The following is a 23,509-nucleotide window of genomic DNA, read 5'->3' on the forward strand; positions in this document are numbered from 1 at the left end:
AATTCTTTACTGGATTGGAAAATCACCTCCTGTAGAGCTGCTGGGTCATTTATGAGGCAGCATTTGAACATGTGAGTCTGTAATCATGTTTGTTAAAAGCAGATGGATTCACTCACCTCTTTGCCTGCAGGTCCTGAATGTCCCTGTAAGCCTTTGGGGCCTTCAAGACCTATCTCTCCTTGGGGCCCTGGAGGGCCAGCTTGCCCACACGGCCCCTTGTCCCCCTGTCAAACACAGCAATGTAAGAAGACAGGAATCAGATACAGATATTGACTTTTTGAATGCATGTACATGTTCAGCTGTCATTACATCCATCCCTCCTGAGGCTGAAGGCTGGCATGGTCAACATGACCTGATGTCACACAAAACAAACTGACGTAGAGTGATGTCTTAAGATGACTGCGGTATGAATAATCCATAAGGACTGATCGCTGACCTGATCTCCTTTCTGTCCAGGAGGGCCTTCAGTGCCTGTTTGGCCATGAGGACCCTGAGGAGAACACAAAAGAGGAGGTGAACAACGTTTCATCCAAAGACACATATAAAAAAGTGATATCAACCTGATGTACTCTTTGTTTGTTTTTGAGTTTCTGTTTTCAACATTGTAGATTTATTTTTTGAATAGTATCATTGCTGCCATGTAAGGTTAGTGAGTGTTATATAGAAAAGGCAGACTCAGGAAAGCTTCTGTGCTCGTTCAGTCAGAGTTATCTGCCTGTTTGGTGCGATCCATTCCTTTTTTTAAATGGTATCAAACTCATGAAAAGCCAACCACCACTCTTGAGTCATCTATCCTCGCTCCCTGCCGTTGTGCAGCAGAAAATACCTTCTTTTTTACCAGCATCACTGCTGCCAAGAAGTTGGTTGCGATGAGGTGGAAACACCCGGATAGGCTGAAGGTCAAGTGTTGGATCCTCACTTTCCTAGATATATGTTACTTAGAGCTTTCCACTGCTCAGATGATCACAGTTAAAGAGTGTAGTATTCAAATGTGGGCTTCATTCACTGAAAAACTGAAAGAACAGATCTAGCCTCTCAGTTTGTTTTGGGTGGGTTTTTATTTATTTCAATTTTGTATTATTTTAGTTCAGTTATTTATGCATTTATTTTACTTTATTTTATGTGTGTGTACATTTGTGTATAAGTATATACTGCAAATATGATTACAATGTACACTAATTGTCTTTTTTCTAAAAAGAAAGAAAAATATTTGATCAAAAAAGAAAAAGAAAAGCCAACCTCCTGCTCTCTGATGTCGTGTCTCTTGTTGTTTCTTATTTGTTTTCAACATCCAAAGTTATTGCCAATAAAGTTCAGACTGAGTTTAACATCCTGCTCATCACATTTAGGGCTTACAGCTGTTATCAGTAACAGCTTTGTTTATTCACATTTTATCAGTTCCAATGAAGTATTATGCTTTATCGTATCCTTTTGGCTGTTTCATAAAACAGTTTACAGTCACATTATTTTCATTTGATAAATACTGAACTATTACATTATGCTATAATAAACAGAGCACTTGAAAAATGCTTGAAGAAATGTGATACAAAAATGTTGCATTATTTGCTCCACTATGAATCTAAACCAACCTGTTGTCCATCCGGTCCTGTGGGGCCAGCATCACCAGGCGAGCCAGTTAAACCCTGCAGGTCACAGTGTAGCTCAGTAAGTGGATTTCCTCAGTAAGTGGGTTCCTATAAAGTACTCTCATGTTGAAACACTTCTGTCACATACTCTTTATATTAAAGTTTACCTTTTCTCCTTTTTCCCCTACTGCTCCTAACAACCCATCAGCACCCTGCTGGCCCTGAGGACATCCAACAAACACATGTTCAGATTATATGTAATAAATAAGAGGCTGGTTTCTGCTGCAGCAGGTCAACCAGGTTTTCACACATTGACTCAAATGAAATCATTGATCGATTCTCATCTCTTCAGATATCAAGGAGACTTATGCGTAAAAGTAAAAGCAGCATTTGATTGAAGGTACCCACTCACTAGGATTCCTGCTGGCCCTTGTGGCCCCAGAGGTCCTTGGGGGCCTTGGCTTCCCCTGGGTCCAGGTTTTCCACTAGCCCCATTAGACCCTGAGAGACCTGGAGGGCCCTAAACATCAGAAGACATTCACACTGACTTCATTTGACTGTTTAAAATGCACAGATTTAAGATTCTATTGGTGATTTCTTCTGTCAATGTTTATTCTGAAGACTGTGCGTCTCCTGATTCGTCGCAGGTCACTCTGTGATTGTTGCGCTTCACACAATAGATGGAGGAACAGACAGACACATATCAGTGATCCACATCTACAAATCCAGTCAGAGAGTGACAGGTGGTATTTCACAAAGGTTTGTGATAATAACTTTGTGGACTGTGACTCTGTTAAAGATTGTAAACAGGGACGTGAAAGATAATGTATCCATTAAATTAAATTCCTTTACAATGAAACTAGAACATTTGTTTGCTCTGATTGATTATAATGTACGGTTAACAGTGGTGGACAGTAACAAAGTAAATTTACTTAAGTACATTTTTTTGAGTATCTGTACTTAACTTGAGTATTATTTTTATGGGGAACTTATTACTTTTACTCCATTTGAAAAACAAATATCATCCTTTTGACTCCTCTACATTTCCATCAATGCTCTAGTTACTCACTACTTTAGCTTTGAAGTCAGCTGATGAATTTTCTTTTCTAAAATCAGATCCCAAAGACAGTAAACTGTTGGTGTACTTGTGTTTGGTTTGTCTCAGTGGTGTAGCCGGACCTCGGTTGAGTGTAGCTCAAACGTTCTTCAGATCAGTGCGTTCATTTAGTCGTGGTGATGATGGCTATGACTAAGAAGGATGATGATTCTCTACCTGAGCACCACGGCCATATTTTAAACCCACATTTGAGCTTTTTGAAATAAAGAACCATTGTTTGTATTGTTGTAAATCTCTGATCTGTTTACCGCACAAACTTCATCACAGTCTACAAAACATCAGCATCTAACCTGAGAAAGCATGTGAAGGTCTGTAGGTAACACACTGGTTTGATTCCAGATGAACATTTGAAACTTGTCTGTTTGTAGTAACTTAGTTTATATTTCATGGTAGACTTTTTAGATATGAAATCATGTTTCTAGATAAACAGAACAGAGCAGAATGTACACCCATGCATTCTTGACTGCACTCATGCTTTGTGAAAATACGTTTTGAGATATTTAAAAAGTACTTTGAATACATCAGTATTTTTAAAAGCAAGTACTCCAGGACTTTAACTCAAGTCAGAATCTGACTGAACAACTTTCACTTGTATTGGAGTAATGTTTAACCAGGAGGATCTATACTCTGACTTAAGTAATGAAGAAGTGTACTTTGTCCACCACTGACGGTTAATGTAAATTTGTTAAAGATCTTCTTACTCAAACGCAGACCCTGAGGTGGATCAAGCATGTGAAATCTCTTGACTGGTTTGGAGAATACTTTATATACTCAAACTTTAATCACTTGTTTTTTTGGTTCAGAACACAACACCAGGCTTTTGACAGGCTTCCTGACAGCAGCAGGATAAACACTTATTATGCCTGACTACAAACCTGCTGCTTGACACACCCCTCGCTGTGCACATCATGTTACTTTATGACAAGTGACATTAAAAAAACAAGGCACAAAAAAGTGTACGTCAAATTAAAGTGTCACGCTGGCCTGTAGCACACAATAATGAACCCAAAATGCCAAACTGCTTAACTTTAATGAAATCCAAAACTTACCGGTCGGCCTTGTATCCCTTTTGAGCCTTCGTCTCCAGGTCGACCCTGAGAGCGAGACAACACAGGTTTGTTACAGAACAAATCATTAAAAGACAGTCTGATGTTTCTGATGGTTTTCCACTGAAATCATTAGTTGATCTTGATCTTTAAATATCCTTCACAATTTTTTTATTAAAAATCCCTCAGTTTTCTACATGGACGAGCTCTGAGTCTGAAAACCAGTGATTGGTATATCTTCTGACTTTTCTTTGAGCGTTATTAAAAGAAAAGATGATCAGTTCTCTGTGCCTCTTAAAGCTGAACTGTATGCTTTAAAAACAGAATTTCCAAAGGAATAATAAGTGACAGCAAATCGTGTGTATGAATCAAAACCTCTGGCATCATAGTTTGAGTCTACGAACAAGATTTGAGGGAAACGGTGCGCTGGTGGACTAGCGCTCTAAGTGCCCCACGTAGAGGCTATAGTCCTCGTTGTAGAGGTCGCCGGTTTGACTCCCGGCCAAATAATCATTTGCTGCATGTCTTTCCTCACTCTCTACTCCCTACATTTCCTGTTTCTCTTCAGCTGTCCTATCAATAAAGCCAAACCTCCCTTCCCCCCCCCAAAAAAAAAGATTCAGGAGAAACAAAGACTGAGCCCTTCCTGATTTCGGGCTAATCTCCTGCTATCAGAGGGTTTTCTCACCTGAGGTCCCCGGGGTCCCTTCTCTCCGGTGGGACCTGGTAGACCCTGAAAAGTAAAAACAGACAAGTCAGGACACGATCATCACAACCACCGCTCACACATCAGTTTGTGCACAGTGTGAGGAAAGCACAAAGACGTGCCCTTGTCTCTCTGAACATTTTCACAACTTAAAGAGAATCTGTTGTAGTCAAAGAACAAAATGCTGCTCCAGAAACTAAACAACACAACTACATATTCTTTAAAGTAACAGAGTTATAAGGTTACATAACAAGAAGTGCTTATTTTAAATCAAGAAAATGTTTCCTCTCTCTTTTCTTGGTGTTGTTAATTTTTCACAAAAACTCCATTAAATTAAAACATTTACTGAAGGATAAAATGATACTGAAGCTTGAGCAGACATGCATTGGTGTATTTTATTTGCTCAGCAGTCCGGTGATAATGAGTATTTTTCTTAATTTTCTCAAGATCTCAACTTATTTGTGTTTTGGTTTAAAAGTAATAACGCTAGTTGAAGTTGTTTTCGAGATCTTGACTTCTTTTTCTTTTTATCTCTGGATGACAAAGCGATTTCTTTCATGATCATTTTCTGGTGAGGAAACAAAACAATGGCTGTTCACTGTGACAGGCTGGACCACAAAATGTCAGGCTGCCATTGTCCATGCTAATGAGGGAAGTTCAGTCTGATGTCCAAATGAAGTCTTTTCTTCTTTTCCTTCCACTTCTTAGCGTAATGACACACCCTCACTCTCGCTTGTCTGTCTGAGCTTGTTCAATCACTCTCTCTTTCAGACGTTATTTTAAAAGAATAATCAAAGCCTGGTTGCAAACAGAAGCAACAATGAACAATCTCTGCATTAAGATAATCGTCTATAACTATTTAGTGGCCATGAATTATTCAATTGTGGACACATTCAATTTATTTATTCTCCCTCAAATGTCACCAAAGGCACTCCGTGGCGGTCAGTTTTTTGCTGTGTTAATAAAATTGCAATCCAAGTTTTTTCTTCCCTTTGGACAAATCGATTAGTCAGAATTTAATTTTCAGTTAAAAACATCCTTGGACACATGCATTAAACTAGCTGACACCTGGAGAATGGAGATGGTAGTTAGTTACTCGTTAAGATATCTTTAGTGAATTAAAATGAGATTTAATGAATTAGTTTTATTCGTTAATCATTAATCTGGTCTGCCGGTTCTACGGCTGCCACTATTCTTTTGACATTTCTAGAACATATTTAATGACCTTATTACCTTCCTATAATTCATTTTGTTTACATAAAACAAAGGCGTTTTTCGACCAGAGGAACTTTACCTGGAACTACGTGCATTCCGACCGGTGGACCCAGGGTCTAAATTTAGTTCAGGGGTAGTTAATCTCCCCCTTTAAAAGCCCCTGCTAGGGGGGTAGTACTTTTCAAAGGTCCCAGGACTTTCAGTGGGCAGGGCCTACAATGCTAAACGTGTCTGATTGGTAGATTAACCGCAGTGTTTTTATTCCGCCCGCTGTCTGCAATAACATCACACACATCTGTGATTCACTTGATTTCTCTTTCTTTCATTTTTTTTTTATTTGTTCTATCTTTTTTGTATGTGTGTGTACTTTTCAAAAGAAGAAGTTGTGATTCACTTGATTTAGCAGCTTGTAACAGTAGTCCTCTCTCAGCCCAACACGAATGCGTCTCTCCCGGTGATACGGTTTTAAAAGTGACCCTTTAAACTGGAGACCTTCAGCTGAATGTGTCAGTGTTTGTGGAATTTAGACAGCTGTTGAAACACAGAGGGAGTTCCTGGGAATGCAAACTAGTTTAGTTTTTATTAAGATTTCAAAATATCCTCATCAGATATTTAATGATCGTCTAAAGACGTTTATTAGGGATGCATCCGGCTAAAAGTCTCCAGTTAACAGGGTCGCTGTTTAAACCAAAACACCGGCCTAAGAGAAAAAGTATTGAACTTTAAAACCTATACCCTAAAAGTGTCTCAGTAGGTAGTGTGTCTTGAGGAAAGTAAGGTCAGATAGTCACATCTTTTTAAAGAACATAATCTATATATCTAAGAACTACGCAGACCGTGTTTTTATTCACTCGTCAATAAATAATTTTAAACTGTAGTATGTCTGTCAGGTTTTTCTTTTGTTCCTGAAGTTGAAAGTCCAGTTCCCAACAGTAATGAGTTCAGCTCTCTGTGTAATCAGTGATGTGGACAAGAGACTTTAGTTTTCAGCTGTACTCGGTGCTCAGGCCAGCAGCTGATAGATCCTCCTCCTCCTCATCGCTGCATCACTTTACTTCATGACAGATTGATGGATTTCACCACAACAGTGTGCAGCCATGTGAGTGTGTAAAATGTGTTCGATGATACTGGGGGGAGCAGTGTGGAATAGAAGTTAACTTCAGAAAACAGTCTCGGCTCTGTTCCTGAAAGTGACTCTTTCTGTGGAAGATGGATTTTCTTATTCCCAAACGTGACCAACCAACAGAGAAGGATCGATTAACGGGGCGTGGAAACTTTATACGTTTTAGGAAGGAAACTTCACCTTCCCGCTTTGTGTTCAATAAAGCAGAGACAATGACAATGACAAATGTCTCAGTCTTAAAAGTATCATATCAAAGTGGTTTCATTGTATGAAGATTTCTGAGAGTGTACCTGAGTGTCTGCGCTCCGGCGCATACATGTGTGTTTTATGAGACAATTAAGAAAAACACTCTCTGCAGGAGTGTAATGATTTGTTCAGTGTTAATGTGTTTTGTGCGAGCTGCCTGGTGCTTTTCCTCATTAGAAGTCTCCCACCTTCACAGTTCATCTCACTTCACTCCCAATTAACAGAAAACCTGTTGCTCAGGTTAACGTCATTATCATACTGTACAATATACAACCTGTGGAAGGAAAACTACTCATGCCAAACAGTGAGGTGTAACTTTGTGCAAGATACGAAAAATACTGACAAAACATTGGTTATACACTTTATGAGTAAGTTATTGAAAACTGTTATTTTCAACTAAATTCAGCACAATATTAACTCAAGTTAACTCCCTGAGACAAAGCCAGAAGTTGGCTCCAGTCTTCCTGATCATTAGTGAAGCCTGCACAGTGGAAGTGATTTTTAACATTTAGAGAAACATGTTTCATCATTGAGGATGTCACCCAGCGCTCTGCAGGGCAGCAGGGACAGGCCAGAGGGCAGTGATTGGAGTAATATATTTCTCCTCTGTCTCACTGCCATTAGATTTGCCACCAGAGGCTCCAAACAAAATCAATCACTGTGGCCTGTTCACTTCCATAAACAGGAAGTCTCTGCACACTGGCTGCACACTTCACTGCTTTACTTTTATTTACCAAATCCTCCTTGGTTTGACCCCGTCATTGCTGCTGTCCTAATCAAATTCCGGGAACAATCCCGGCTCTCCTCTCGTATTCCCTTAACAGGTCCAAGGGGTCATGAGATGAGAAATAAAAATCAGAAGACTTACTGCAGGTCCTGGTTTCCCGACAGGCCCAGGTAAACCTCGTAAACCTGGCTCACCCTGGTGCAGGGAGGAAAGAGGAGATCATTAGAGTTATTGAAAAATGGATTTTCACTCTGGCCTCCACAGTTTTACACGCCGGATCGTCCTCATGTACAGCAACATGTTTGATGCTTTGCTCCTGATCCTTGATCAATAAAAACTCTGTTTTACACAGCTTTAACGTTAAAGACTGAGAGGAAGACTTTACCCGTTCTCCTATGAAGCCTGGAATCCCACGCATGCCCACGTTCCCCTGGATACCCTGTGAGTACGATGAACAACAAACGAAAGAATAACATAATCATGCATTCATGTCACAATGGCTAATCAAGGATCATTTAAAGCTCCTGTGAGGAGGTTTCAGCTGGATATGAAACTGTGTGATGAGCCTTCTTCATCTACAAAAGCTGAAAAAAGACCATTAAGAAGAAGGTTGACTGGATCTATGTACAGCTTCAGAAACAACCAAGAGACCACTGCAAAAAATAGATTTCCCCTGGTTCTGCTTCTCACCCTTAGGTTTCCCTTTGAGTGAAATGAAAGTTTTGTTTTATTGCAAACAATATTTCTCCCGACTTTCCAACTTCCAAATAAATCCTTCTCATTTAGATCTTTTATTTGCAGTATTTTTCAAACTGCAAATAAAATCAAGTTAATATTTATTTACAGAAACAGAATTCAGGACGAGTTCAGAAATCAATATCTGGTGGACTAACACTGATTTTTAATCAAAGCTTTCATGCGTCTCAGCACTCAGCTCCAGTCTTTCACACTGCAAATAGAGAAGATTACACAGTAGAGTGTGGACTGGTATGCTTACTAGCCAAGAGCATGATGAAAAGACTCCAGAACTGGAGGGAAGAGCTAACCTCGGTACTCCAAGTACATGACTCCAAGTGAATCTAAAAAACAGTGTACTTCTCTGTTGTATCAGTTTTTTGTGGCAGAAAATGGAGAAGGTTTCTTTCCATGCACCACTCTCCACTCTTTTGGTGAGTCTTTGTCCACTTTGTTTTCAGTGTCCGGACTTATTGGAAAGGATTCAAAGGATTTCTGCTGCTGTAGTCCTACTTCATTTTATGAATGCACTACCAGTCAAAAGTTCGGACACACCTTCTCATGCAATGGTTTTTATTTATTTTAACTATTTTCAACATTGTAGATTAACACTGAAGACATCAAAACTATGAAATAATCTGGTTTTGTCATAATCTGGATTACAACAGTAGTCAAATAGGGCTATCCATTGTGTACTAACCCTACATCTGAACAACACAACTGATGGTCTCAAACACATTAAGAAGGCAAGTCATTCTACAAATGAACTCTTGACAAGGCTCATGTTAATTAGAAAACATTCCAGGAGACCACTTCATGAAGCGGACTGAGAGAATACCAAGAGTGTGCAAAGCTGTCATGAAGGAAAAAGGTGGCTACTTTACAGAATCTAAAATATAAAACATATTCTGCTTTGTTTAACACTTTTTTGTTCATTAAATAATTCCATATATGTTCTTTCATATTAATCTACAGTGTTTAAGATAATTAAAATAAATACAAACCCTTGAATGAGGAGGTGTTTCCAAACTTTTGACTGGTAGTGTAATAATTAAGTTAATTAGTGAGTTTAATGATGTAGGGAGGTGTATTTGTTTCAACCCTTCAACATTAGCAGGTTACCAAAGATAAAAATGTATATATTATATTATAAATTATATTATTTAGGCTGCTGGTACCTTCAGTATTGGCTTTTAAGTAGGTCTTCAATCATGAATTAATCTACAATTGGTCCAGAATTTCCTCTTCCCTTTCTACAACTCAAATAACTCTCTGATTTGTTCATACTTTAGTAGAATACAATTTCAAAATAAACTCAATAAACAATGTCTTAATAGAAAAATCTAAATTTGTATCTATATACAAATAAAAACAGTATTCTGTCAGTATGGTTTATATTAATCTGTTCTGTTTCAGCTGTGACAAGGGAGTGCAGGTGCATTCCTTGTATGTGCCCTTCTCAGGAATCACTTACATACATGCCTACTGGGCCCTGAGGTCCCTCCACGCCCGGCTTCCCTGTGAAACCCTGAGAAAAAAAACATACGAAACACACGTCTACGTAACACAAAGTGACACACAAGAAGCATGCATCGAAGTATACATGTAATGAAAGTCATGGCTGCACTGAGCAGGAGGACTCACCCTGTCTCCTGGGGGTCCTGGTGGGCCTGGAGGTCCTGATTTCCCTGGCGGCCCCTGTCAGATGGAAAAATCATCACCAGAGTCCAAAATACCAATCTGTACCATCTGATTATCTGCTCGGCCACTTCAATTTGCAGAGCTGCATAGACATTTCATCAGCTCAAACACCTGACCTTTGAAGTGACACTCCATCAGTAAACAAGGACACTGCGGATCACCTCCACTGATACACAAACGTTGTGTTTGCAGTCTGTGTGTGGTTAGATTGAAGGACTGCTCCACTGCAATGATTTTGCTTGGCTTACTTTAGATATTATCTGATTACATATTAAAGAAAAACCTGTCAGCTGTGGATTTGAACATTTGTCTGACAGGGAATAGATGCAAAACATCTGCCAGCTGTAAACTTCTGAGGATCTGTTCACCTTCAACAAACTTTCTGCCTCAGAAACTCAATCTCACACAAATAACATCCGCTGCAGTACTTCCAATCCTTTGTCTGAAAGAGAAAACAACCACAGGGTGAAGCTTACCAGAGAACCTGGTGAGCCATCTGCCCCTCTCTCTCCAGCCGTGCCTTGAAAACCCTGGAAAGGAAGCAAGAGAGATGAAAAGTTTATTAAGACACAAGGAAATGTAACAGAAGTGAAGAGGGACAGAGGGGATGAGAGTAAAGATGATGGGAGTCAAAAAGCTGGCCAGAAATACTGAAGTGCCAAAGTGGACTGTCATTTATGAAAGTAGCTGACAAACTGAGCTGTTAAATTCATACTTTCACGAAATAGTTGTTTAATCTTCCATTTAATTGTGTCTTGGTCATTTAGAGATTCATGAGGCTACTCTCTATGTGTCACTACGGATAATGTATTTGTGATTAAGGGTTTAATTTAAGACTCTTTAATAGCAGCATTTGTCTTTATTAACAGAGAGCAATGAATAATTTGGAGACTGTTAATTTCATAGTTAAAACTTGGTCCTCAGCTTCAGCAGAAATTGAGTTATTTAGTTGTTGGTTTCCCGTGTTCTTCAGACAAGGTCAGTGTCGCACAAAATCATTAAGTCTGATTCTCACAAAAGCTAACTCTCTCAACAACGGCTTCTCCAATTCTGTGGACAAGCTTGCACAGAGCCTTGACCTCAAACCCATCCAACACCTTCAAAAGGACAGAAAACTGACTGTGTAAGCCGTCCAAGAGGAGTGAAGGATGTACAGCTGCAGAATAAGTGTGATGCTTTATGTTTCTGTCATGTATTGCATCATTTTAAAGATTCTGTTTCTCACTTTCGAGGCCATCAACAACCAAAGCTCCTCCATACCAAAATACCCAGCCGTAGTCTCAGGTCCTCCTCTTCAACCCAACTCACCCTCCCACCTGCTGGCTTGACCACCATGGGGTCGAGAGCCTTCAGCCGCTCCCGAACTCTCTCCCCAGGACTTACAAAACTCCACCTCTCCCACCACCATCAAATCCTGCCTCAAACTCACCTTTTCCACCAAGCCTACTCGCTTTGATCTGTCTCTATAGGACTGGTATGACTTCACTTTCACTTTCATCATGACTCCACTTTCATTTTTCTAGTATTGCATTGTTATTCTGTTCTATTTATGTATTTATTTACTGTTGACTGTTGTTTTTACTCTTGGTATGTTGTAAGGTGACCTTGAGTATCCAGAAAGGTGTCTATAAATAAAATGTATTATTATTATTATTATTATTATGTAAGAGAAGTGTTCAGGTATCCACATACATTGTGCCAAATTGTCTCCCTACATCATCTTTAAGTCACACACACTGATGCCTAAGTGTGAGCATCAGGGGCCTGATGGCATTTGATTTGAACTGAGTATCCATGCATACAATTTTTTTTATCTTAAATCAAAAGAATGATCAAAAGCACAAAAGCATGTTTTTTTCCGCTCCTTCTCACACATCTAGTGCATTTCCACAGATAACAAAATAAAAATACTGAAAAAACATCTGAGTCAAGCTTATTGGTCGTCTTTAAATGCACTTTGGGAAACAACAAGAACAAACAAACAAAAAAACCCCAGACAAAACAGAAAAACAGAATCAAATCCATTAGAACTCAAAAAGCATCCTGGTGCTGCAAGTGTGGTGACATTTTAAACGTCTCAGATATGCAAATGTGTGGTCGGGTTTATAAATTAATAATTAAATAAACAAATAAACAAATAGAGGAAACCTTTACTTAATGTATCTGGATGCCTCCTGCAGGTTTAAAAAAACTAAGCTGAGGTTGATAAGCACCACTCTGCCATCCAGTGGCTCTCCTCTGTTTGTGTGTTTGAATATTTGAGATGAAATTTATGCTTAGCTCTTTGGATGCATTCCCAGAAGAAAAAACATGCTTGGAGAAACATCTTTGGAGATACTAACTTGTCTTGTAGAAGTGTCTCCACTGAATTAAAGTATATGTATCTATAATAACATGTCATTGAAACGTGACCTGGAAATCAAAAAAAGAATTATGGATTCAGGAGATTATGGCAGCTTGGTAAGCCCGTGTTGGAAATATACACACACACTTTCTCACCAGAAGTCTGACAAGCCCCAGAGATGTTCAGTAACCACACCTGAGACCTTTAACTAGCTGTTCTGACTTGTTAAACTTATGTTTTATTTCCCTGCTCATGAATCAATAAAATCCTCCATAAGAGGACATAAACTGAACACTGAGGTCATGATGAAGTCAACAAACTCACCGTCAGTCCTTTACTGCCAGCACCGCCAGTTGCACCCGAGTGACCCTGAAACACAAGCAAAAATAACAAGACAGATTTTCTTTTAGGGTGCAAATAGTAAATATCGTCACATGAGTTGAATTCAACTTCATGTTTATCTCTGTAGTATTAAGTCATTTACTCTCTAGATTAAATGTGACATATGCAGAGATAGGATCATGAGCAAATATTGATGCCGCTCATATACAGTATCTTCCCTTTGAATAAAGAAATTCGAAATATTACAATAAAGTTCAGCAGAGACATCGGAAACAACTTTGTTTGGGTTGGGTAAAGTACATTTTTTGGTCATAATAAAAAGTAAAGACTGTATTTCCAAAAAGGTTCAGCGTGAGGTGATATATGGATACAAATAATAAGGCTATTTGTGCTCTACAGGCCTCAACTTACATACATTTTAAAGGGTTTATCCCACAAGATACAAAGAGTCTCCTTCAGGCTACATTTAGAGGTGTTGTGAGATACATGCTGTCATATTCTTGCAGCAGTGTATGAACTAATGTGTCCTTGAACACATTACTAAAAAACTGCCTAGTCTCTCTATCTCTGCTGAGGCACAAAACAGTTGCCTGTTATTTTATCCAGCTTACGTAATTCATTGTTGTATTCAGAGAAGCTTAAGTTTAAATATTACTCATGTCATGCTCTATGAAGAGACATGCTTTATGCATTAGGCTGGGCTTTATAGAAATCACAGGACAAATTGCATCCTGTATCCATTCTGTAAGACACCCTGTGTTTTGTTTTGCATGACAGGACAATTATGTTCAGGGACGAGGGAAGAAGGTTCGACAGAGCCTCTAAATGAGGAGAGATGTGACCCACCGTTAGCTTCCATTAGCATTAACTTAATGCAAAGTGAGGAGACAGGTGTTCCATTAGAGGTGTTACGCTTGTATAGATCTAGCTGCTTGTTTTTCCACAATTCATAGCACTGCACTTACACAGCGAAACAATAACCCTCTTTAAACAAACAACACAGATATAGTTAGATGACATTAGAATTAAATGCATAAATCATTAGAAAAGCAGTCAAATTAATAATTACATACATAAATATAGCTATCATCAGCTCAAATGTGACCTGCCTCAGCTGTCCACTGAGTGATCAGATCACAATTGAGCTCTTACTATTATCTTATTGTTTTTATTTATTGTTATATTTGTTTATGATTATATTGTATTTTCATAACTGTACAGCACTTTGGTCAAATGAGGTTGTTTTAAATGTGCTTTATAAATAAAGCTTGACTTGACTTGACTTGACAACCAGAGCATGTTCATAGCAGGTTTAAACATGATCTCTTAAAAGCAGCTTCTTTCCAGATCGTATATTAACCTGAGGATTCATGTGCAGGACTTTATTAATTCTAACAACCTCAGAGTTAATGTAAGACTCAAACGCATATACAGATTTAACAATCCAGATTTAAATATGGTAATTTGGTTTACCGAAGAGTAATAATAATAAAAATAATAGTTTTATTTGTAGAGCACTTTTCAAAACCGAGTTACAAAGTGCTTCACATGGGTGGCCAAATAGAACAGGCAGTTAATAAAAACACAAGTCAAGATAAAGAAATAAAACATATTTTAAAAGAAATAAAATTCCCATAAAAGAACTCTAAAAGGAACAAAATTCTTTAAAAAAAATATTTCTTTAGACGGTTAAAATAAAATAAAATTCAGATGAAATCCGGGAAGGCTCTCCGATAAAAGTAAGTTTTAAGAGTAGAAGCAAAGTGGGTTATATAACCTCCAGGCAGAGCTCTTGTATTTTCAGGGCTAACTGAAGCTTACTCTCTCCTGAGTGTAGCTTTATATTCACCAGGCAGATAAATGATTAGCACAGGCCATCTAAGCCAATCTTTTAGCGATACAGCCCATAACTGCACGTATTGTGAAATATCAAATAAAATCTCTAATAAATTTTATCCACACATTAGCTTTAGACATTCAACACATTATTCTTTTCTAAAATAAAGATACTGACCACATGAAAGTGAAACTGAGGATACTTTTTAAACCCAGTCACAAATTCAGGACCCAAATGTAAAAAAATGCTAATTAAGGTTCTCTTTTTAGAATAAAATACATCTCATAGGAAGAGCTGTCTGTCAGTTTGGTTTAAAATACAGTGCAGATGAATGAGACAGAGAGACAGCATGAACTACACAGCACTTACTATAAAGATACTACAGTTAGTAGCAGTTCTCCACAGACACTGCACTGCACAAGACTGCCTCCTGCCGTCTGAACTCAGTATTACTACATGCTGTGAGAGCTCTGACAGTTTGAGGAATATCAGTATGTGTAGGTGTCTTAGCCAGCTATACTCATCAGATTTAGCTCTGTTGTTATAAATGGAGAGTTCTGTGTTCCAAATGCACATAGAGTTATGTTTGAAATGTTGCTTTGTGTATTCTTTGTTCATTATAATGTGTTTTAAAGGTCCATCCACTGAAATGTAATCATTTTTAAAAAACCCTGTGGTGTGTAGTATTGGTTAACTTGTTACACACTGAATGAATGAATGAATGAATGAATGAGTTTAAACAGTAAGTAAACAGATGCATCTAAAAAAAAAGACAATGGAAGAAGAAGACAATCACTGATCACAGAATCATCAGTATTTGGACATTAAAATAGGCAGGAAATGGAGGACAAAGAAGCACACACCCACACACAGCATTTACAGTTGATAGGATTGAAATATGATAGAGAATGGGAACCTGTGTACCAGGCTTTCCTTCTGCTCCCTCTGGTCCAGGTGGCCCCGTCAAACCCTGGAAAAGATCAAACACAAACACACAAACACACACACATGCAAACAGTTAACAACTATTTCTCCAGGGTTACAAAATCTCATTATGAATCTATTTTTTAAATAAAGGCAACAGGTGTTGAAATTTGAAATCATTAAACTTCTCTCAAGGTAAATGAAAAAATCAATAAATTAATCAATATTCATTTATAAAGCTCCAAACTTTAACAGACATTTCTCCTGACATTTGATAGACTTCTACTGGAATATTACTGGAAAATTAAGACTTTGGTTTCTGAAGATCTGTTTTAAGCATTTTGAATAATTTCTGATGCAAGACAACTTTACCGATGGACCCGGTTGGCCAGTGTTTCCTCGCTGTCCAGGTCGACCCTTCAGAAAAATAATGACAAAGAAAACCACATTAAATACTAAAGAGTGGATTACAAAGCAAATACCCAAAGGAAAGCCATTTCTAGATAACTGAAAATGAATAGGCAGCTGGAATGTGGCAAAATATTTATGTTTCTAAAAGCGTAATAATCTTCTTTTATTTCAATAGTAGTTCGTACCTTGATTCCTCGAGGTCCAGGTTTGCCTTTACGTCCATCTGGTCCTCTATTGCCCTTCAATAAGGTTGAAATAAGAAAACAATAAAAAAAATAGCACATAGCTTAGACTTACAGTATCTCACAAAAGTGAGTCTAAAGCTGATGCACAAGAAAGTCCGCAAACAGTTTGCTAAAGACAAGCAGACTAAGGACATGGATTACTGGAACCACGTCTCGTGGTCTGATGAGACCAAGATAAACTTATTTGGTTCAGATGGTGTCAAGTATGTGGGGTGGCAACCAGGTGAGGAGTACAAAGACAAGTGTGTCTTGCCTACAGTCAAGCATGGTGGTGGGAGTGTCATGATCTGGGTCTGCATGAGTGCTGCCGGCACTGGGGAGCTACAGTTCATTGAGGGAACCATGAATGCCAACATGTACTGTGACATACTGAAGCAGAGCATGATCCCCTCCCTTCAGAAACTGGGCCACAGGGCAGTATTCCAACATGATAACAACCCCGAACACATCCACAAGACGGCCCCTGCCTTGCTAAAGAAGCTGAGGGTAAAGGTGATGGAGTGGCGAAGCATGTCTCCAAACCTAAACCCTATTGAGCATCTGTGGGGCATCCTCAGAAGGAAGGTGGAGAGCGCAAGGTCTCTAACATCCACCACCTCCGTGATGTTGTCATGGGGGAGTTGAAGAGGATTCCAGTGGCAACCGGTGAAGCTCTGGTGAACTCCATGCCCAAGAGGGTTAAGGTAGTGCTGAAAAATAATGGTGGCCACACAAAATATTGACACTTTAGGCCAATTTGGACATTTTCCCTTAGGGGTGTACTCACTTTTGTTGCCGGTGGTTTAGACATTAACGGCTATGTGTTGAGTTATTTCGAGGGGACATTAAATTTACACTGTTAATACAAGCTGTACACTGACTACTTTAAATTGTATCAAAGTGTCATTTCTTCAGAGTTGTCGCATGAAAAGATATAACTAAATATTTGCAGAAATGTGAGGGGTGTACTCACTTTTGTGAGATACTGTAGATCTGAAAGTTAAACCAACTTAAAGTTATGCCGTGTGCACCAGTCAGAACTGGATCTGTTTGTGTTGCATTTAAGTGAAACTTCCACGCCTAGGAAGGAGTGAGTGTAAGTCTGTATAGTCAGACTAGTCATAATAGACATTGAAAAAACAACAAGTGTGTTAAGATGACAGGGAGGGTTTTCTCTTTTCAATATAAGTCTCGTTTGTATGAATCAAAGAGCTTCTCCCTCAACTGCAAACGAGGCCCTCAGCTCTGAGCTGTCATTGATGTTCAGTTCTGTAAAAGTGAGGAAATGCTCTTCAAATATGTCAGTGATTACGGCTGCGTTGTAATCACGGTTTGGTTGCATACAATCTTCCCCTCATGCTGAAAGGCTTCATTATGTCTTGATTTATTTGATCGTAAAACGTACATGCAGAAAGCCTCCAGAAGCTCGAATGTTTCACAGTTATCTGTGAAGTTTGGATCAACATATGAAGTCATCAGAAATATTTTAGGCATTCAGGCAAACACAAATCATCACTGACCTTTAACCCGCGGCTGCCCTGCTTTCCCTGAGGGCCTGTTTCTCCATTTGTGCCCTGAATGAAGAAATGTAAAACTCAGTCAAGCGTTTGTGTTGTGTTTTTTCTTTACCTTCACCAGGCAGCTTCTCTCTGCTGGTTAAAGGGGCATGTAATACAATATCATGCTGCAAATACTAGACTGTATTATGGACTCAAAATCAGGCAGGGGAGCTTATTTTTCTTACTGCCTGTGTAAATCAACTCGCCATGATAACTTAAATATCTCCAACAAGTTTAAACTTCCTCATCAGGTTAGATTTTAGCTTACATAGAGAAAGAATACTTTAAAGAGGGTTGTTGTACTTTTAAAAGTTACTTTAATTAATCAGTCAGTCAGATGATTATAAATCGGTTCACTGTACCTCAGTGCCTTTGGAACCAGGCTGGCCTTTGGTGCCTGGGAAACCAGGGAAGCCAGCAGTGCCCCTCTCTCCCTGAGGACCCCAGATACCAGCTGCTCCTTGAAGACCCTGAGATAAAAACAGAAACATCTTATTTAAATGAAATCAGGAAGTGGGGATTTTTCTCAATGATACCGCACATGAGTGTTTATGTGAGGTTATCAGGCAACAAGCAGAGACTACAAGAGGCATGAGAGTGTTGCAACTAAAAGTTGATGGTTCCTACTCTGTCGCCTTTAGGTCCTGGATCTCCCTTGTCTCCATCTGGTCCCCTGTTACCCTGTGAACAAAGTAAATGATCAACAGGATGGTGAGTCAGTTATTGTGTGCAGTTAATTTATTTTAAGTTTAAATCTATCAAAAGCACATACCGTTGCCCCAGGTGGGCCAGCAGGACCCTGTATCCCAACTGGACCCTGTGGATAAAACAAAAGTAAGTGATGGTCGCTCAGGCGCCAAAGGACCGTGAAGCAAATTGTTGCAAACGAATGACCTCATGCCTTGGAGAAATAATTAAACTGAGATATTAAGTTGGGAGTTATTGTAATGAACTTAAAATAAATGTATAAGAAATAAAAAGATGTTGAAAGAGTGTAACGACAATGTGAAGATAAGAAAGAGAACACATTGGCTGCAGTGTCTCTCTCTGTCACAGTGCACTGTGCTCAGACACTTCATCTCTAACTCACTGTTGTTTCTTATATAAGAATGTGGGCTGGGCTTTATAAGGGTCAAATGCATCATTATCTCTTCCATTGTTACACAGTGCTTAAAATGTCAGCTCACAGGATTTTTTAACATAAGCTGTACCTCCTGCTCACACTGAGCTTAATGATGACGTTCATATACTCTACTGTGCACACAGTGAATAAACTCTAGACGGACATGAAGCTGTGTTTTTCGGACATTTCTGAACATTGTGCTTTCATGCTTGGGATCATACTTGCACATGCTGTATATATTGTTAAAGTATTTGATATATGTCTGTCATAAATTTGCATGTTTACTCTCACAGAGCATAAACATTTTTAAAAGTAAACTCAAGACCTACCTTTTTAGTCTCGCTTTTAACTGAGCTTCATTCTTATAACAGTTTTATTTCACCTTAATTCATTTATTTAATTATTATCTAGTTCATACTGAAGCGTATTGCACTCACATGAGAAAAAAATTCTGCTCTGTTTTTCTGAATAAAAAAAAAATTGCTCTGTTTTTCTGAATTAAAAAAAAACTTGCTCTGTTTTTCTGAATCAACAAGTTAATTATCTCAGAATTATGAGAAAAGTTTTTGTAAAAAAAAAAAAAGAGGTCTCCATTTCCTGAATTAATGATATACCTCTATAGTAAAATCCCAATAGCATGTCAAGGCCACACGAGGAAGTAAATGCATAATATACTGTATTATATAATTATCTTTGCCATGTTATATTATATTACATTATTATTGTAACTACAACTCACGGCCATATTACATACCCATATTTATTTTTATTTATTGCTTAATCTGTCATTATCAACCATAATCACACCATGTCAATCTGTCACTACTGAAACATTCTTAATACTGCCTGTAATTACTTCTATTTAATCTAAATTCCATTGTAACATTGTATATATCTAAATTGTATTCTAGCTTTATTTATCTATTTTTATTTTTACTTATTTTATTTTATTTTATTTTATTTTATTTTATTTTATGTTACTTTATTTTATTTTATTTTATTAATGAAACTTCTTCTTGGTTGTACTTATGTCTGGGTTGCTGTAACAACTGAATTTCCCCCCTGGGGGATCAATAAACTAATATCTTATCTTATCTTATCTTAAACATTCCCCGATTGTTCAGTGTAATCCAGTTTTGTTTTGTTCTGGGTTTAAGACATTGGGAGATACTAGTGCCTCTAAGTAACATAGATGGTATTATGATTAGCTTGTCAAGCACCTGAGGACTCTGCAGCTGTTCAGACGTAAGGCCCGTTCTGAGAAAAACAGAGCGGATTTTATTTTTATTCAGAAAAACACTTTTCTCATAATTCCGAGATAATTAACTCATTAATTCAGAAAAACTGAGCAGAATTTCTTCTCTCATTTGAGCTCAATACGCTTCAGTAAGTTCAAATTTCAATCATCTATTTATTCATTTTTTAAGCATAGCATCTTATTTTCTTTTAATGGTTTCATATTTTAGTGTTTTATTGTCTTAGAAATGTATTTTATTTTGGCGAGTTTAATTTCCTGTGTTGAGTTTTAACATCTTATTTTACCTCCAGTGTTTCCTCATTAAGATACCATGAGAGCGTTTCCTTAGTTCGTTTATTTTATTTTTAGTGTAATTATTATTATTGTTGTTGCATATATTGTGTTCTTAACCTCAGGATTGTGGGGTGGGATTGGGGTTGGGATTAGGATGGGGGGTCTTTTTGTTTTTATATATATCTTTTTCTTAATTTATTCTATTTTAAGTTGTTTTTATGTACAGCACTTTGTGTTACAATGTCATTGTATGAAAAGCCTTTTATAAATTAAATCTGATTGATTGATCCCTGAACTCAATGAGACTGCCTGTTTTAAATAAAGGATACATTCAGTCATATCATAGTCCACTAGGATACTACAGCCAGTAGGGGGCACCAACAGGCTGCACTGTGCTGTCGACCAACGGAGTGATTATAGAGACTATAAGTATTTATAGTCTGTGTGTGATATGAAGCTGCTATGGTAACAAAAGGATCCGTCCACAACCCCTGCAGGAAGGTGGGACTGACTCTAACTGTTAAATATGCTTTAAACATGCTGACAAACACTGAGGCCATTCTTATGATGTGTTAGACTGTGACGTGATGATGTAAAACTCTGGAGAACATGTTCAGGTGCGACTCACCATGGGTCCTTCAGAGCCAGGATCCCCACGGGAACCCACAGGCCCCACAGGTCCCTGATATGAAAAGAAGAAAACATCACAGAAAAAGAAGACGGGGATGAGATACTGTATTGTTCTAAGAAGGTAAGAGGTACTGTACACTATCATATTTTATACTAGCATCAAAACAGATATAAACTATGGGGTGCCAGTTCATGTGGACCAGCTTCAATTCCAACTCTGCTCAGTTTCCTGCTCTATCCACAATCCTAACACCTCACCTGTGTATCCAGCCTGCTCTCTGCCTGCATCTTTGAGCGCCATCTTCTGGGGAAAATACTTTCACACAATAGATACCTCTCTGCATTTTATACTCGTATATTAAACCCACCGGAGTATAGGAAACAGCTTGCTTTTTTGACGACATACAAAGGCGTTAGAATTATGTCTTGTACGTTTAATTTTACACTATATCACAGTCACTGAAACAGTTATCATGGTAGGAACTGCATGTTTAATCCTACACTTTTTTTTGAAGGTTCTCTTTGATAAAGAAACGGAGTGAGGATAAAGAGAAGTGAACATTAACTTGATGGAAACAAACTCACAGATTCTCCTTTAGGTCCAGCAGCCCCGATCAGTCCTAGATGTCCCTGTTAAGATGCACAAATCAAGTTAAAAACCTTGCACATACACTACCAGTCAAAAGTTTGGACACACCTTCTCATTCAAAGGTTTTTATTTATTTTAATTATTTGAAACACTGTAGATTACAACTGAAAACATCAAAACTATGAAATAATCTGGTTTTACCATAATCTGGATTACAACAGTAGCCAAATAGGGCTATCCATTGTGTACTAACCCTACCTCTGAACAACACAACTGATGGTCTCAAACACATTAAGAAGGCAAGTCATTCTACAAATGAACTCTTGACAAGGCTCATGTTAATTAGAAACCAGTCCAGGAGACCACTTCATTGATATGATGATATGATATCTTTGGTATTAATCTAGTGTTTCAAATAATTAAAATAAATACAAACCCTTGAATAAGAAGGTGTTTCCAAACTTTTGACTGGTAGTGTATTTCCAGCTGCAAAATGAATGAAACAACACTCCAACAAGTGAAAAGTATTTATTCAGTCTTACTTGGGGTCCTCGAAGTCCTGGAGGTCCCATCTGCCCCTCTAAACCTGGAGGCCCCTATTAAAAAAAAAAAAAGAAAGGTTACAGTCACACCAAACAAAGTGTGTGAACATTTCCTGAAAGTGGAATAACTGTAGCGTATGAAAGCAAACAGAATGTGTACCTGTGGGCCTTTGGGGCCGACGCTGCCAGCAGGGCCGACGTCCCCCTGAAAGAAACAATAAACCGCTTATACACAGGAAGTCACCTGCTGCAGAGACTTGACACTCAGATCACTTTATCAGAGCTCATTAAATATTTAAAGCAATTAGCCTGTTTCATAACATTTAATAATCATGACAATTATTTTCTTGCAATTTAAGCTTAAGTTGCCTTTTGTTTTCACTGTAACCATATCTGACCATGTTTGAGGGTTTTGATATTTTTTCACAGCAGCTTTATCTTACACAAGAATGAATCGTAATAAATACTTGTAGTGGAACAATCTTACCCTCGAGCCGTTAACTCCTTGAGCGCCAACTCTTCCTGTGAAGCCTGCCGCACCCTGTGAAACACACAAACACAAGTCATACACACAGTCACAACAGCACTGACTAATGTGTAGTGACTTATAATGTTCAACTGCTCACCAATGGTCCAGGCGGACCTGGAGGGCCATCAAGTCCTCTCTCTCCCTGATGACAGGAAGTACATAACAGCATAAATTATCACACACTTACCATAGAAACATCTGTATCAAAGATTCAAAGGGGTAAATAATAAAAAAAAAATACAGTAATTAATTTACCAAGCCCAAGTTAGTATGCTAACTTTTATGAATGTGAATAAAAGCCAAACACAGCTCATGTACAGTAAGTCACTCTTTACGCTGCAGCTGCAGAAAAGCTGCAGAAAAGCTGCAGAAAAGCTGCACAAAACTTTGATTTCTTAAATATTTCTCTTAATATGGGCTTAAACCAAGCCGAGCAAATACTGGATTCATTCTTTGTGGCTGAACCACATAAAGAAATCAAACTCAATAGTCTGGAATGAGAGTTTATTATAATTACAGGAGTTTGTTTATTGTTCATTAAAATTTAAGATGATATAGTTGCTTTGGGATGAATATTTTCCAGCTTATTTCTCAAACTAATCCTTTAAACATGATGATGACCACATGAAGACACAGCAAGGCAGTCGAGCAGTAGGAAATAGTGAAAGATATAATAACCAAAACGAAGAAACTACTACATTCAAATCTTCAGATCTAGGAAA

General features: G+C 38.2%; 1 protein-coding gene across 1 annotated transcript in view; it reads right to left on the reverse strand.

Moving 5' to 3' along the window:
* Window positions 1–23,509, reverse strand: part of si:ch211-196i2.1 (collagen alpha-1(I) chain) — a 109,170-nt gene that overhangs the window by 19,989 nt on the left and 65,672 nt on the right. Inside the window, exons 19-44 of the mRNA XM_034709677.1 lie at window positions 22,885–22,929; window positions 22,746–22,799; window positions 22,419–22,463; window positions 22,259–22,312; window positions 21,713–21,757; window positions 21,126–21,179; window positions 18,616–18,660; window positions 18,471–18,524; window positions 18,206–18,313; window positions 17,805–17,858; window positions 16,246–16,299; window positions 16,022–16,066; window positions 15,642–15,695; window positions 12,871–12,915; window positions 10,679–10,732; window positions 10,146–10,199; window positions 9,976–10,029; window positions 8,152–8,205; window positions 7,908–7,961; window positions 4,438–4,482; window positions 3,753–3,797; window positions 1,999–2,106; window positions 1,754–1,807; window positions 1,590–1,643; window positions 437–490; window positions 117–224 (exon numbers count right to left, since the gene is read on the reverse strand). Of these exons, the coding sequence (XP_034565568.1) occupies window positions 117–224; window positions 437–490; window positions 1,590–1,643; window positions 1,754–1,807; window positions 1,999–2,106; window positions 3,753–3,797; window positions 4,438–4,482; window positions 7,908–7,961; window positions 8,152–8,205; window positions 9,976–10,029; window positions 10,146–10,199; window positions 10,679–10,732; window positions 12,871–12,915; window positions 15,642–15,695; window positions 16,022–16,066; window positions 16,246–16,299; window positions 17,805–17,858; window positions 18,206–18,313; window positions 18,471–18,524; window positions 18,616–18,660; window positions 21,126–21,179; window positions 21,713–21,757; window positions 22,259–22,312; window positions 22,419–22,463; window positions 22,746–22,799; window positions 22,885–22,929 (1,494 nt within the window). The remainder of the gene's footprint in view (window positions 1–116; window positions 225–436; window positions 491–1,589; window positions 1,644–1,753; window positions 1,808–1,998; window positions 2,107–3,752; window positions 3,798–4,437; window positions 4,483–7,907; window positions 7,962–8,151; window positions 8,206–9,975; window positions 10,030–10,145; window positions 10,200–10,678; window positions 10,733–12,870; window positions 12,916–15,641; window positions 15,696–16,021; window positions 16,067–16,245; window positions 16,300–17,804; window positions 17,859–18,205; window positions 18,314–18,470; window positions 18,525–18,615; window positions 18,661–21,125; window positions 21,180–21,712; window positions 21,758–22,258; window positions 22,313–22,418; window positions 22,464–22,745; window positions 22,800–22,884; window positions 22,930–23,509) is intronic.

Source organism: Notolabrus celidotus, chromosome 19, assembly GCF_009762535.1.
Source record: "Notolabrus celidotus isolate fNotCel1 chromosome 19, fNotCel1.pri, whole genome shotgun sequence".
Taxonomy (NCBI): Eukaryota; Metazoa; Chordata; class Actinopteri; order Labriformes; family Labridae; genus Notolabrus; species Notolabrus celidotus.